Here is a 17,117-nt window from a genome sequence, read left to right on the forward strand (position 1 = left end):
TTCCCTGAAACTGCTAGCTACTTTAGCTCCTGTGGGCCTTGCATGGACTTCTCCCTGCTGAATGGTTCTCATCCTTATAAAACCATCACTTGACTTTACTCTCTCCTCAAGCTTCCATTCTCTACCTTTTCTTCCTTTTGCAGTCAAATTCCTAGTAGTGATATGTACCCTTATTTTCAATATTATAGAAACAGCATCAGATTTAGGTTTAAAGGACCTCGGTTCAAGATTTGTTGCTTACTAGCTATGTCACCTTAGGAAAGTGATTTTTCCTTTTTGAACCTCGTTATTTGTAATATTTTCTTTTGGTAGCAATGACCTCTCCTGAAAGATAAGAATTGGAGGAATAAGGAGACTAGAAGAGCTTGGGCATCCATAGGTTCATTCTATTCTAGTTCTTGGTGGCCAGATGGAGAACTACAAAACCTCCAGAGAGAGATGATGAGGAGGAAAAGCTGAAGGACAGAGGAGAGAAGGGTCAGTGTGACTAAGTCAGGAATGGGTGGGATTCCATCCGAGCCAGGAAAGACAGCAGATACAATACTGTGGTTTGATAGGTAGAAACAGAAAGTATTGGATAAAATTGCAAGGTCTAATAAAAACTATGCTTTTGATTTGGGGAACTATTTATTCCCATTGTTGGACTGAATATCATCTTCCAGTTTGCCCACTGAGAGAGCAAGGAAGGCTGGGAGAAAGGGAAGAGTGAAAGAGACCTAAGAAGTCCCCTTCCTAAATGCACAAATGACTGTAACCAGAAATTGGGAGCATGAACCTTTAAATGCTCCATATTTATTTTCTTTGTTGTTTAAGCTGATACTTAAACTATGTTTTATTTTCTTTTTCTGTGAATGGTGTACAAATTCACATGTAAACTGCAGGTGTAATGGTAGGGCAAGGTTTGGCTAGTCACTTGCTCTTTTTAAAATTCTCTCCTCCTTCCTAAAAACATCCTGTTATATAAATGTGGTCCTGATAACAAAACCTGGTAGGGATAAAACAGAGATGTAGAACTATAGACAGATTAATAAAACTTTTGAATAGTGTGTTATTTTAAGTAGGATATTGAGAAGTAAAATAAAGAACCCAAAATTACTCAGTTTGACAAAATTGATTTCATAGGAGGGATACACAGATGGCACAGGAATAGCAAAACTATTTAAATTTTACTTAGAAAACCCAAGGACAATGCTTTCTACATTTTATTTATTGACAACTTTAAAAAAGTTGACCTATTTTTCATAAAATAATCTGTGTATTTAATCTTATTAAATTATATGGCTTAAAATTTATTCAAATAAAATTAAAAATAATGCATTATCTATAAAAAAAAAAATTCTCTCCTCCTAAAAGGAAAAAAGAGAAGAAGATTCTTTACAGACCACACCGTTGTCCTATGGGCAACCTAGGAGTATGACTTTCTTTTTGTCTCTGCTTCTATTCCACCCCTTACTCAGACATGGGAGATTTGCTTGAGGCCTAAGACAGCTGACTCTAGTTATAATAATAGCTTGCTCTTTAGCCTAGGTCCAGGATGTTGGTTCATATGGATCTTTCCCTATGCTATTTTAGGAGCTTATAAATAAAGATTATTCATGAAAACAGTTACTTTAAGATCCTCTCACACATACAGCTAAAGGATCCCTCAGTAAGGGAAAAACACAAATGTTTTAGATGGAGATTTAGATCTATGGTGCAGTTAAATTCCGTGCAATCATTTCCAACTAGTCATTGGCATCCTCCAGTGCTTCCTTGCCAATACAGACACGCAACATAAAATACTTATGATCAATCATAGACATTTTTATATGAAACAAAACTAGGCAATAAAAATACCTTAAATAGCAATAGAAATAATGCAGAAGTGCCTAGTACTTTAGACAGTACAGGATAAAACCAGAGGGATTCAAACTTTTCATAACTTTAACTCAATTCCTACAGAAGTGGTTACAATCAGCAGCTTCATTCCAAGTCCTTTGCTTCATTGAGTGGAGTGTTGAAGTCAACCAGCTACACCAACTCCTTACTTCAAGTTATCTGCTATCCCATCTCAAGGTGATTGTAGGAACTCAATCATCACAGTACTGTGGCTGCTGCTCCTGATACAACACATTCTTACTGAGTTCTCACTTTCCTCTGTCAAAATCTAAATTCTCCCTTCAGCTTAACACTACTAAGCAGTCCCCTCCTCCCTCAGAGCTAAGAGAGTAGAATGGTGTCTCTCTGGGACTACCAATCCTAGGATCGCCCATTGGAACACTGGGGGAGACCGTTCAAATTAAAGGAATAGAAGAGGAATTTTTGCCTCCCACACAACCTGGGGGTGGAGGTAGACACAATCAGAGATATGAGAGTAAGAATGATGTTTCTCTGTAATCTTTCAAATGAATTCAGTTCTACCTCAGACATATTTAATGAGTTTAAAACATGTGGCCCCTAAGTGGAGCATTTGCATTTAATATAATTAATATGATTATTATATCAAAAATATATTATAATTATAATATAATTGATATTATAAGGGGCACATTGCATTTATTATAATAACAAGATATTTGGGCAAGATGATCTTTAAGGATGTTTCTAGCCTTAAAAAGTTCACCAGTTTCTTGGGGGTTTAATTCCTAGGTAAGTTTGCTTATGAACTTTCCACCTCATGTGTTCTCAGATACTGAACCAGCCTTTCCTCTTAATCACACAAATGAGTTTCAACTGTTCATTACAGGGTTGACATTGGAAATATCCTTCACTGGGTGGCCCCTAGATGGCAGCCATTGCCCACATGTTCCTGAGTTACTTGCTTCAGTGCCCAAGACAGGCACAGTAAAATATTGTATTTTAATTTTATTTTTTTAAGTTGTGAACCTAAACACACAAAAAAAGCATTTCCACATATGTACCAAAACACGAAAAGAGAATTGTATATGAAACTGTTAACATTCATTTCATGCCACTTGCTAAAAAATGTATATAATTAATTATACACTTTTTTATTTTTAAGGTCTACTACGCTTCTTTATTTGAAGTTTTGAGTTCTAAATTCTATCCCTCCCTCCCTGAGTTGGTAAGCAATCAATTATAGGTCATGTGCAATTATGTAAAACATTTCCATATCAGTCATTTTGTACAAGAAGATTCAAATAAAAGAAAAAAAAGTGAAAAATAGCACACTTCAGTCTGTATTCAATCAATATTAGTTCTTTCTCTGTAGGCAGATAGTATGCTTCATCAGTTTTCAGACAAAGGAATCAAAGCTATCTATAGTCATATGAAAAAAATGCTCTAAATCACTATTGATCAGAGAAATGCACATTAAATCTACTCTGAGGTACCACCTCATACCTTTCAGAGTGGCTAATATGACAAAAAAGGAAAATGTTGTTTGTTGGAAAACTGGGACATTAATACATTGTTGATGGAGTTGTGAACTGATCCAACCATTCTGGAGAGCAATTTGGAACTATGCCCAAAGGGCTATAAAACTGTGCATACCCTTTGATTCAGCAATTCCACTGCTGGGTCTATACCATCCAAAAGGAGGGAAAAGGACCTATTTTATATAAAAATATTTATAGCAGCCCTTTTTGTGGTGGCTAAAAATTGGAAATCGAAGGGATGCCCTTCAATTGGGGAATGGCTAAACAAGCTGTGATATATGATTGTAATGCAATCTTATTGTGCTGTAAGAAATAACAAGCAGGATGATTTAAGAAAAATCTGGAAAGACTTAACATGAACTGATGCATAGCGAACAGAACCAGGAGAACGTTATACAAAGTAACAGCAATATTGTTTGATGAAGAATTGTGAATGACTTAGCCATTCTCAGCAATATGATGATCTAAGACAATCCCAGACGACTAATGATGAATTATACTTTTAAAACTATCCTGTTGTTTGGGCTTCCTTCTGACTTCCTTCTGTTGTCTTATATGAATTAAAAAAAAAATTCAATGGTTTCCCCCTGCCCCCCCCCCCCTCTCTCTCTCTTGTCTTTTCTTTTGGGGGGAGATTATTATTTCTGTCCATTCCCTCATGTGCCAACTTAACTTCTACTCCCATTCTCCATTTAAAAACCTAGAGAAGAAGAGGTGGAATATCCTTGTAATAAATGAACATAGTCAAGCAAATAAACCCATGAGTGGCCATATCCAAAAATATATATCACTTTATGAACCTTGATTAAAAAATTCATCAGGAGGTAGCTTCATTCTTGTTCCTCTGGAGAAATGGTTGATTATTGAATTAATCAGAGTTTGTAAATCTTTCAAATCTTTCAAAGTTACAAAGTTTCTTTACAATATTATTGTCTTCTTCTGAAGTTTGTTCGGTCATTCCCCAATTGTCTCAATCACCTCCTTAGATTCTAGGGGTTTTTTGCTTTTCATTTCTCCCCGGTGTAAAGTACCCCTTTCAGGATCATGAAGTTTTTTCTGCTTGCAGCTATTACCTCCAAGGATTATTCTCTCATTTAACATCCCTCTCCCATCCCTGCTTATTTTCTCATTAAGTTGAATGTATTTCTATGCCAAATTCTGTGTTTGCGTTCAACCTTCCTTTGCCCATTTCAGATAAGAGTGATGCCTACTCTTCCCTCCCATTCCCCTGCCCCATGCCTTCTTTTATGTCTGTATACTCTTTTCACTTATTCAAGGAAAACTACTCTTTCCTTCTTTGGGGGAGGGGAATCTGTAGAGCTACAACATTATGATTATTGTTATTATTACTTAATCCTTAATATTGGTCAGGGTTTTCTTTCATTTATTCATCTCTTCAGCTTTAGTTCCTAAATTGGGGCTTCACGCCAAGGCCAGGTTTGAACTTCTGCTTTGCTTTTGGATATAGTAGTCAGCTCTGTTTGGTCTTACCCTGGCTCTCCTGGATTCCAGTGCTGAGTTCCATTTCTGGTCTTAGAGCCATTTGAATCATTGAATTTCAGAATCCTGAATCTCTGTGGCATCTCAGGATAGACTACTACAGACCGTGCAGCTCCTGCGTGGCTGACCTCTCCAATCTGAAAGCTGCCATGGTGCTCTGGTTGCTCCCTTCCCCCAGGGCTTCCAAGGTCCTAGCTTTCTGACCTTCCCAGGGTTTTCTCAGAAAGCCTTTGCTCTTGCTGCCTCTGTACACAGAGCCTTGCAGGATACACATCTCTGTTTTCCTGCTGGTTGGCCTGAGAGTCTGGGTTTTGTTTGCATTGGTGGGTTTTTCCCTTTCCTATCGACTGTAGATTTCTGTTGATTTGTGCAGTTATGGAGTGGAAGAAATCATTTATTATATTTTCTTGTTGGATTTCTTAATCATTATTTAGTCTGATTTGAACTTCAGGTTTTTACTGGAGTAGATATGTGGGAGATCTGGATGGTGTCCCTCCATTTAGGCAGCCATCTTGGCCAAAAGTCTCTTCTACTATTTTTTTCCTCCAAGGTAGTTGGTACTTGGCAGGTCATAATCATCTGATTGAACACTGCAATTGACAGGCTTATTCTACTCTGTCTCTGACCTCTTTTGCAGTTAGATGTGGTTTAATTAACCCATAAGCCTGCTCACTTGTGCAATACTACCTTGCTAGTGTGATGGAAATAGAACAGGATTACAATCAGAAGACCTAGCTTTGAATCCCAGCTCTGCTACTGAATGACGTTGTGTCCTCTAAGGTCTCGTGTTCCAAATGTTATAATGTGTGCTCAAAGAATCAGGGAATATTAGAGCTAAATGAAACCTAGAGCTCTCTAGTTCACTCCCCTCATTTTAAAGGCAAGAAAATCATGTATTTTACTCATTCCTCATCACCTACCCTTTATTAGCCAATATTAATTTGATTTAGTTATTTGATATCACACTGAAACCTATAGAGAAACCACTAATGTGTATTTGAGATAACATACTCTCACAGTTCAAGGACAATAGAGAAATACACAGAGCATGTAAGTAGGCCATGGGTTATTACCAATGGAGATTTGTATTTACCAAGTCTAGTGCTGCAAAAACTTGATGCCTTTCCTACCAGGATTAACACGGCCTGGACTAGTGTAACTCTCAGCAGGCCTAACCAAGAGCCAAGTGCATTCTCCCTATGTGTAATATCTTCCAAATATGCCTGATCCTTCTTGCGATAATTAATAATAATAGTGGTATAACTAACATTCATGTATTGCTTTAAGGTTTCCAAAGCACTCTATATGTATTATCTCATTTGATTCTCACAATGACCATGCGTGCGGAGCTGACCCTCTATATGAATTCAATCCATTTGCTGTAGACACAAGTTATTTACTTGGCAGCCAAGTGCACAGTGAATAGAGTTCTGGACCTGGAGTCAGGAAGACCTGAGTTCAGATCTGACCTCAGCCATCCATTAGCTGTGTGACCTGGGGCAAGGCATTTAGCCTGTTTACCTCTGTTTCCTCATCTGTAAAATGGGGATAATAATAGCACCTGCCTCACAGAGTTGTTGTGAGGATCAAATGAAATTATTAAAAGTGCCTAGAATGGTGCCTGGCACAGAATGAGCACTCTACAAATGTCAGCGATAATAATAATTATTATTATATTATCACCATTTTTATCTCCAGACTCTCAGTCTGAATTTCCCATTGCCAAGCATCAGAGAGTGAATGCCCACCTCAATGCCATCCTTCATTATTATTCAACTTGAACACTGCAGCTTCCATCAAAACACATTCCTCACACTACACCTAGCCAACTATTTATTACCATCTGCTTCCATAATCCTTAAAACTCAACGATGACATCTGCTAAGCAGAAACCTTATTTACCACTACCTTTCCCTATACTATCATCCCCATCAAGGTGATTTCTACCCTTCCTTTATCTTTTCCTTCCAAAGTGCCATTGGAGCTTCATCCCTATAGATACCACACCAACTTCTGTCTTAGATCTCATTTCATACTCTTTCCAACTTCTTGTCATCCGTATAAACTGGTCACCCTCTCCAGGTTACTCCTTCTCTCACACCTCTTACATACACACTGACACAGCAGAAAATATTGGCATGCTTCTTGCTCTCCATTGCTACTTTTAGAACCTACCTTTGCCACTATTACTTAGTAATCATTATTCTTTGAGATGCTTTATATCCATCCACCCATCCATCCATCCATCCATCCAGGTTCTCATTGCTATACTTTACTGACCTCCAGGTCACTCTCCCTTCTTTCTTAAGGAGTTCAATAGGTTACTCATGGTGTTTCTATTTATTCCACAGCCTTCCTTCATATTTGTGGGATTCAAAAAACATGTTTATCTGCATAGGCTGGGTCTGACTCAGGCTGATCTGGCTCTTCAGGTTCAGAATTGTAATGAAGAAGACACTTATAGACCATCCAGCAGTTAACAAAAGGAAGTTTACTTAGCCATAGCATGGAAAGAATACTTAGCAAGGATACAACAGTTATTCATTTGAATAACTCCTTGTCTGTGTCAGCAATGATGACACACTGGTCAAACCTGAAGGAGTAGCAACTAATTCCTAACTGGCTGACTTTGTTCTTTGTCCAGCAGGAAGCTATTTTATGGCTAAGAGTTTGCCTTCAGGGCCAATTAAGTCTCAACGACTGTTATAATTCATTTAAAGGAAAAACACAGCTTAGCCCATGTGGAGTAGATGTTGTTCTTATGATACCTTGCATTTTTTTAATACCATGACCTCTTAGTTCATCAATATCCTCAAATACTATCATCTATACCTTCTTCTTTGCCACACACAGGCATTTTCATTTGATCTTGGATCTAATCATTAGATCTTAGATCTTGCCATTGTCCATAACTGTGCTACCTTTAGTGACCTTGGGCACTGACATTTCCCTCTGATCATAATATCCTATCCTTCCATTTTTCCCTCTGCCTCACTCCTCCTAAGTCTGTTTTTTTTTTAATTTTTCATCACAATCTTCAGTCCCTCTAACCCTTTGTGTTCTCCAAGTCTTGCTCTGACCTCCATTTCTTCTCTTTATTCTTAATTGTTGACTCTAATTTACAAGTTCAAGTGTTCATTTTCCTCCACCCTCTTTCTACACTGCTGAAAGACATCTAGCAACAAATTTAGGTCACCTAATTTCAACTAGACCTCCAATAATTAATGACAAAGCTTTTATTCTTCTTTGACTAGCTGTGTCTATCTTGGTCCTATCAGCAGCTATCCAAAATCTTCCCCTCTCTTCTCACGCCCCTCTACCCACCTATTTCTCTTGCCTCCTATTTTATTGAGAAAATTAGCCCAGCTATCATAAGTGCCACCATCCTTTGTGTTTCACAACACAAAACCCTTCTGTTGCAGTTTCATGATGTGTTGCGGTAGAACCATCCCAAAGAACTCAAGAGTTAGACCACCTCTATTCTAAGTATAGGCATTTATTGAGACTGACGCCTCTCATGAAGTGGGCTAAGTTCCAAGAGGAATCAGCAACTTTAGAGAAAGCAAAATGGATTTTTATAGGGTAAAGATGCAATTACATAACAAAAGTTATGAATATTAAAAAGGCAGGGGGTGTTTGTTAAGGGATTAGATAATAGGGGAGGGTTCCCAGCCAGTAGAACTGCGCATGCCATTACCTACAATGCATACAGAAAAACCCATTGGGGAGGTACCTATGTACAATAATGATATTATAATAAGCCTCTAGGTCATAAGGTTACTCTAGGTCAGTTCTTTACTATTACTGCCCAGGTGCCTACTTAGGGAAAGTCCCTTCTATTGTTTTGGGATTCACATCCTGCTTGGGCATCCTGGTGGTGCTGTTTTCTGACTAGCTAAGTATTGTGGTCCTGTCTAAGGCTAGATGGATGTGGTTATGGTTGAGTGCATGGACACATCTGCTATTTTTGTGGGAAATATAAGGAATGGGTTTGGGGGCAGTGGCTAGCTCGAGGCAGTGACTGGAATCCCATCACATGAACATGCTGTTCTGTGAGAAACATGAGTTCATGGACACACCTGTTATTCTAGTGAGCAGTGAGGCATATATGAAGAAGTTAGGATATTGAGTGTGTGTTGGGGTGGGGGGCATGAGTGCCTAGGTAGGGGCAGTGGGCCTGCTGTTCAGTGCGACCTATAAGGAAATTAGAATATTGGGGCTGGGGGCAGCTTTATTAAGATTCCATCGCTTCTCCATTGTAATCCTCCTTTTCTTCCCTACTACAATTTCTGAGGAAGGGGGGTGGAGGTGGTAGACCTTCTCTTTGCCAATCACTACTTGTGACTTCAATCCCATCTCTTCCGGTAGCCTTCTTGAGCTTGTCCCACTGAACGCTCATTTTCACTGTCTCCCCATCTACGGACTCCTTCAACACTACTTGAAAACAAACATGTATCTCATCTATCCTTAGACAACATTCACTTGATCTTGCCATATGCTCAAGCTATCATCCTCTGTCTCCAGCCTTTTATTGCCAAACTCCTCCTACCATTGCCTCCATTTCCTCAGCATCCACTCATCTCTTAGTTGTTTGCCATCTGGCTTCTGATTCTAACACTTGACTGAAGTTGCTCTTTTCAAGGTGACCAATGACCTCCAAACTGCTAAATCTGATGGTCTTTTCTCTTTCCACATTCCCTTTGTCCTCCCTGTAGCTTTTGATTCTGTTGACCACATCTTCCTCCTGGATGCAGTTTCTTCCTGATTCTGCTTTCTTCTTTCCTCATCTGTAAAATGAGGAAAATAGACTAGATGGTCTCTCAGATCCATTCCAGCCCTGTGACCTTATTATCCTCCTAGTTGTTAGACTGTATACAGCAAATAAAGCACAGTTAACAAACAAATGTAGCTATAATATACAAAGAATCCTAATAGAAAATAAATAAGCATGAAGAGAGGAAAATAATAAAACAGAAATCTACTAAATGAGCATATGGGATGTTTCTGTACCCTAAGAATCTGTATAGTTGAAATAGGTGTTGCCTCTGGGTTCACTCCTCTCCCATCATTTGAACTAGTTGTTGGGTATATTCTATATCATCCTCTTCACTTGAAATGTCCATTTCTGAGACATCTGGGTCAGACAGTCTTTGCATGACTAGGAAGCAGTCTCTTTCACTTAGCATCTGATGAGGCACATGTCCATCAATATCTACTTGTTTAGTTGAGGTTCATTTTTACCAGGGCCCCACTAATCTCCGGGGCTATTTTGTAAAGAAGCACTTTGCCCAGTCTCTTCACAACGAGAGATGGAATATCTTTTTCATCAATATGTTAATTTGTGTTTCCCATGAACACTAAGATTTCTGTCATCCTGTGAAGGTCTTGATAAAGAATTCAGATAACATGCCATTTTATATTTCTTTCAGCATCAAGGGGCCATCCCTGGATTAACTTCTTAAAGAGGCCCATTCAATGAATGCAAGTTACCTCACTCAGAGTGATAATGTGAAAAGACCTTAGCCTGAAAGGACCAGGGTTTCCCAATGCATCCTGGGCCATCTCCAGTCATCCTGGTGAATATCAGGCCACTGGACCCAGATGGCTCTGGAGGACAAAGTGAGGCTGGTGACCTTGTACAGCCTCCCTCACTCAAATCAAAGGCAACTGCAAGTCATGGCACCATTTCCCTGATGTCATAGTCCTCTTCAAGAATGAAGGCCAAACACAACACAATTTCTTTCACTATTTCTATGGACTGAAATTGTAGCTAAGTGTTGCTTATCTCTGAGGTAAGACAGGTATTAGCTGTTAGTGTCTAGAGTCTCTCCATCTTCAGAGACTCTAAAGCATAAGTCAGTAGATAAGCAAGTTTTGTCCACAAACAACAGGAAGTAGTGTATAAAGTCAGTGGTCTAAGCTTCCTGAACAGAGGGCAGATGACCCAGCTCCTATACACCTTCTCTAGTAATAATTTGAAGTTCACTCTAGAGTGAATACTTCTCAAGAAATTCAAAGAGAAACTATAGTAAGTGACTTCTACCCAAAGCCTGAAGGCAACAGGAAAAGGGATTGCCAGCAAAGCCAGTACAAGCACAGAGAGGGCTCCAACTGCCAGACACCATGTCCAGTCAGGTAGTCAACAAACATTAAGTACCCACCAAGTGCCTGTTACTTTGCCAAGCACTGGGGATACAAATGATAAAAAGATAGTCCCTGCCCTCGAGGAGCTTACAATATTTTGGGGAGGATAACACTTAAAAAGAAGCAGAAAAGCAAGGGGTTGGTAAAAAGCAAGAGACACAGGGATATGGTGGAGTTCATTTCAAGAAGGGCAGTTGGTGGGAAATGAAAAGGCAGTAAGAATAGAGAGTGCCCCCAAAAAAGAAGTCCAGCATGATCAGAAAGCCTTGGTGTTAGAACCCTGGAAGTGACAGGAAGTGTCAGGAAGTGTCAGTTGCCAGTAGTAGCAACTAGAAGCATTTAGACTGAGATATCCCAGGTCCAAGAGATCTGAGGTCCCTAGCAACTTACCCTGAAACAACAGGACGGACCTTGAAGATCTAGTGCTCTGAACTGGAAGTTCAGGGGCCCTAATACCAAGAGGTGGAGGTCAGCCCAAAACCCAAGCCACTCAGGAAATGATCAAGGAGGGTTGACAACCCCACCCAAAGCTTATCACAGGGTAGCACCTAGCCCTGACACAAAGACCCAGTTAAGGTAATAAAACTTGAGTGATGAATAGATCAAAGAAAATACTGATCAATATAAAAAAATCATTGCAAACTGAGAGAGTGACTGTAAAAACTGCAGGCAGAGACTCAAAGGGAAAAAAATAACAGATTTTCCACAAGGACTATATGAATTAAAAGAAATTAAGCAAGTGCTAAAAAAAACATAAATAAATAGATGAATAAATGGATAAAGGCTCTTAAGAAAAGAAGCAGAAGGAGAATAACTAGCTTAGAAAAGCAGCAAATCCAATCCAAGTAATAGACTCCTTGAAAACTAGAACAGACTAAATAAAACCCAATGACTCTATGAAGCAGCAAAAACTACTTGAACAAAAATCAACAGATTGAAATAGAATATGCAAAATATTTGCTATATAAAATAACTGATCTAGAAATAGCTTAAGACACAATTTATTAATTACTGGAATTCCTAAAGATCATGATTTATAAAACAAAGGCTAGAAACCAATTTCAAGAAGTCATGTGATGAAAACTGCCCAAATAACCACTTGCCAAAGTGAAGATAGAAAGAATCCATTGATCATTCCTGAAATAATCCCCAGAGGAAAAGTCTTGAGGAATATCATAGCCAAAATTCAGAACTCCCATGTTAAAGAAAAAATACTACAAGCATCCAGAAAAGAAGCAGTTCAAATACCAAGAGTCTAGTTAGAAGTGCCTTCAGAGCACAGACTGCCTTTTGCTTTTCTTTGTATACTAAACCCTCATCACAGTGTCTGCCATTTAGTAAATGCTTTTTGACTAGGTAAGTTGTTGTGCCTGAAAAACTAATTGCTTGGTGGTAAAATCTCTGGCATTAAGTTTTTCTGACCTTGTGACCTGCTAGGCTGGTTTCTGAATGACAGGGATCCTGTGCGTGTCACTGGGTTCACTCACACTTAAACAGCCTTTCTAGTATGGTAGAGCTTCGGAGGACTTGTGCTCTGCTGGGATAGCCTTAAAGAATTCACCATCACTTCCACACCAGAATGATACATCAGAGAAGGACTTTTTATTGGCGCCAAAAACAAGTGTGGGAAATCACTATTTACAAAAAAGAGTGAGGAGTAAAATCACTCTCAAGCCATATTTTCCTTCTGAAGGAGAATCCCAGTGCCTAGATGATGCTTTTTATGTCTAAAGGCATTCAGGCTGACTTTCATCATCTTGTGAATTATATATCATCCTAAAGGACAGCAGTCCCAGTTTTTTTTTTCTGGGATTTTAGTCTTCACAAGAATCCTGTGTTGCTGATAGACTGTTGAGAAGTGGGGTCACCGTTAAAGGTCAACTTAATGGCTTCCCTTTTCATAATTTATATTTATCTTTGGTCAGGGTCATGCTGGATAAAGGATTTTTTTTACATACGTGGTATGACAGCTCCTTCCTGCAGCAATCCCTCTCCCCTTCCACCCTCAGAGGCATTTTTTTGAAGTGGAGTGTGGGAGGGGTGTGGGTTGCAGTGTTTCTTCAGATAATGTCTAGTATTACGGCATGCTATTTAAATAGGGACTGCCACCTCTGACTCAGCTCTTCTCAGGTCACAGTAGAATAAATGCTATGCATTACAATGGTAGAGGAGTAAGTAACTCCCAACTATCATACCCACTGAATTGGAGCTTCTTTTTTCTCTAGCACTCATCTCCCCTCCCTGTAGGAAGAGGTCTTCTGCCAGCATAGCTCCTATTCACATATATTTTAATATCTACAAAGTGCTTTATAGATGTTGTCTTATTCACTTCTCATCACAATCCTGTGAAGTAAATGCTATTCATATTTTTATTTTAGAGATAAAAAGATTGAGAATTTAAATGACTTACTCAGGGTCAAATGACTTACCTATGTTTTCTCCAGGGTAGTAGTTTTCAAACTTTTTAGTCTTAAGATTCCTTTATATTTTTTAAAACTGCTGAAGACCCTAAGGATCTTTTGTTTATATGGGTTATATTTATTGGCATTTACATTATTAGAAATTACACTTGATCAATTTTTAAAACATTAATTTAAAATAACATTAATAAAACCATTACATGCCAACACAGATAACACATACTTATGAAAATATATTTTCCAAAATAAATATTTATTGAGAAGTGTCTTTGTTTTACATATTTTGCAAATCTGTCTTTTTTACATTTAATTTTAATTCCTTCTCAATTACATGTAAACAAAATTTTGAACATTCAGTTTTTTCTAAATGGAGTTCCATATTCTTTCCCTTCCTCCTTCCCTATTCTCCTCCTTAAGGAAGGCATGAAATTTGATATATTTTATACCTGAGCAGGCATATAAAACATTACCATATTACCCCTGGTGCAAAAGAAAGCACAGACCAAAAAAAAAAAAAAAGAAAAAGAAAGTAAAAAATATAGAGTGCTTCACAAATTTTCATGTCCTCCTTAGGCAGGTGCCATGCCAATCTTCTTTGTGTCATTCCAATTTTGGTATGTGTGCTGCCAAAGCAAGCCCTCTATCAATGTCTTAATAGAAGACTTGATTCTCATAGAAGCTGGATTCTCATACTTCCTTCTGCACTCAATCCCTTGTAATTTTTTGTATTGGTTGGAGCATATGAAGAAAATCTGGCCTCACAAAGATATATAATGGAAAAAAGGAGGTGTATTTTAATAGACAAATAACATTTTCATATTATGAATATAGTTTTGACCTCATGGACCCCCTGAAAGGGTCTCAGGGACTCCCAGTGGTCCACACATCACCCCTCAAGCATAGTTGCTTTGGGGATTTTTATATGACTTGGGGGTGGGAGGTCAACATGAGAGAGTGGGAATGTTTTGACAGAAGTACCATGGTCCCAAATTTATTGGCAGAGATAGGTTGCAACTTCAGCTACAATTTTATAAGTAGTTTAGAAACAAAAATACAAAATATCTTAACCTTGCTTCTACCCGTTACCCCTCAAACACACAGGACTACTAAAAATACAAATTATTCACAGGGATAGGAATATGAGAATAAAAATGCTGAAAATAATTTGGTCTGAAGTGCCAAATTTCAGGTCCGATAGTCACCCAGAAATGAAAACTGCTTCCAAATAGTTACTAGTCAATAAACATTTATTAAGTGTCTACTATGTGCCAAGCACTATGTGGGGCGGGGTACAAAAAAGAAAAAGAAAGTCTACCCTTAAGGGGCTTACAATCTAGTAGGGGAAGACAATACACAAAAGGAAGCTGAAAAGGCTAGGGAGTGGAGAGAGGGCTACCATACAAGTACCTAGTGCCAGGGCATGCTGTGGAATTGAAACTGAGTAGCTTACAGGAAATGAAGACAGCCGGACAATTTTGAGCCCTCTATAAAGAGAGTTTTGGGGGGGGAGTTTATTACTCCACCCTCCAGACCCCAAGCAGAGAGTACTTAAGTATCCAAGCTGAATTAATCTATAACATGATGAGGTAAAAATCTCACCCTTCAGGACAAGGGCTTTTCTTCTGGAATGTATATATTGGGCTGTTCAGTCACAAGCTGGTTTTCAATGGTATAGCATCCCTTGCAGCTTTCCAGAATCCTGGCTCGGAAATCTGCTCTGTCCTTCTTGTGCCATATGTCTGACTCAATGTATACGTTGAATGGATCATGGGAATGCTCCAGTTTTTTGGAGCGGATATAGCTCAGCATGATGCCCAAGGTGAAGAAACCAAAGAAACCAAGCACTATGAGGATGTACAGGGCTTCCAACTCCGCATCGGCACTGTGATGTACAGCACTCGAGGAATGGTTACCTCTTTGGACGTAGTCTTCTAATGGTTTTGAAAGGAAGGGGTAGGAGGCAGTACTGTTAGTCAGGGCAGTCATTGTTCTCAGTGCCTGATAATTTTCTTCCCTAGTAATTTCTAAAAAAAAAACCAAAAAAGTAAAAAGATAAAACAAATACTAATTTTTATCCAAAGTATCATATAGAATGGATTCATTTGCTATTAACACTATGGAACAGGATGATGGATTTTAAATCTTATTTGTTTTTTCTTCTTTCTTCTCTGCCTCTGCATATCTCTGACAACCTTCTATGGGCCTAGAGAAGATGTGTGGAAAACTGTCTCACTACCTTCCCTACAAGTTTAACTTCACAAAACTACACAATCTCATTTGGAAGATCTCATCGGTCATCTAGTCCAACCCACATCTGGACCAGAATCCCATGTACAACATCCCTAGCAAGGGGTCTTCTGGCTTCTACTTCAAGAGGAACTCTGCCTCCTGTGGCACCCTATTCTGTTTTTAGAGAGCTCAATTGTTGAGAGGTTTTTCCTGACATCAAGACTAAATCTCTCTCTGAAGCTTCCATCCTGTGCTCCTTGTTTCGAGTACTTGGGCCAAGCAGAACAAGTCCAATATTTATTTAATAAAGGCCACAAATACTTGAATATAGGTCTCTTTCCCTTCCCCTGACCCTGAAGCACGATGAAGAATATGTTGACTATGAGCTGCTCCTGCTCATCACCCACACCTCATATCAGAAGGAGTCTGTGACGATCCTGAGGTGTCATCATCTCTGTTCTAGCTCTTACATTCTTGGTGCTGCTCTGGTTCATCATCACCACTCTACATTAGGAGACTTACTGTGAACTTCAAAGTTGTGGCATCATCTACCACATGGACCAGACTGTGAGACTTTGCGATTTAGTCTTTCTGAAGGAGGAAGGAAAAGCTTAGGACTTCTGGCTTTTGTATTCTGCAACACTTTTTTTTTTTGTTCTTGTGTTTTGTTTGTTGCTGATCCCTCCCCTTTCCCTTCTTAGTACTACCCATTCCAGGAGCACTATTGCATAAAAGACTTGATACTTGGTTCTTCCAAAGGGAGGAAGGGAAGACCCACAATTCACCTTTTTTTGTTTTCTCCTTTCCCTCCCTTAGACTTTAACTTAAAAAGGCCAAGGTCTCCCACTGCATCCTGGGCCATCTCCAGCAGTCCTGTTCTATATCTCACCACTGGACCCAGATGGCTCTGGAGGAGAAAGTGAGGCTGGTGACTTTGCACAGTCCTCCCTCACTTAAATCCAATTCACTTGCATGTCATGGCATTGTCTCCCTGATGTCATGATCCTCTTTGAGAACAAAGGACAAACAACAACAACCCTTAGTACTACCTGTGACAGAAATACCATCTAGTCATTTAAATGGTGAGAGATCTTCTAGAAGATCCTTAGGATCTTGCCACCAAGGGTTGGTATGTAATAGTAGCAATAGTTTCTTGATACAGCTTCCCTGACTCTGGCACACCGCACACTTCCTCCTTCCCACTCCCACAACCTAATTGACTCCAGTTTCCCTGATGCAGCTTTCAGGGCTAGAGGTAATAAAAGGTTCAAACCACATGTAGTCTGTCCTTTTCAGACTTAGTAGGTGACTAAGACTATGTGAGTCACATATCCTGACCAACTGACCAGACGCGCTTCCAGAAAGAGACAAAGTGGGACTGCGTCAAGAAACTGCTGGTCTTACCACATATGATCAGATTTGCACTTTAGGAAGATCAATTTGACGG

At 39.2% G+C, this 17,117-nt stretch overlaps 2 protein-coding genes and 1 non-coding gene across 3 annotated transcripts in view; all 3 read right to left on the bottom strand.

Annotated features, from left to right (window-relative positions):
• SMIM34A (small integral membrane protein 34A) overlaps positions 1-5,028 on the bottom strand; it is a 31,415-nt gene extending 26,387 nt beyond the window's left edge. The window contains exon 1 of the mRNA XM_036744141.1: positions 4,983-5,028. Within this exon, the coding sequence (XP_036600036.1) occupies positions 4,983-5,028 (46 nt within the window). The remainder of the gene's footprint in view (positions 1-4,982) is intronic.
• An 8,945-nt stretch (positions 5,029-13,973) lies between these two features.
• On the bottom strand, positions 13,974-14,076 carry LOC118840488. Its single transcript, XR_005009678.1, has one exon. It is a non-coding gene; the product is annotated as a U6 spliceosomal RNA (small nuclear RNA).
• A 952-nt stretch (positions 14,077-15,028) lies between these two features.
• KCNE1 (potassium voltage-gated channel subfamily E regulatory subunit 1) lies at positions 15,029-15,427 on the bottom strand. The gene has a single exon (XM_036747610.1). The coding sequence runs from the start codon at positions 15,425-15,427 to the stop codon at positions 15,044-15,046; it is 384 nt and encodes a 127-aa protein (XP_036603505.1). The 3' UTR covers positions 15,029-15,043.
• Between the last annotated feature and the right edge of the window lie 1,690 nt (positions 15,428-17,117).

This window comes from Trichosurus vulpecula, chromosome 2 (assembly GCF_011100635.1).
Source record: "Trichosurus vulpecula isolate mTriVul1 chromosome 2, mTriVul1.pri, whole genome shotgun sequence".
Lineage (NCBI taxonomy): Eukaryota > Metazoa > Chordata > Mammalia > Diprotodontia > Phalangeridae > Trichosurus > Trichosurus vulpecula.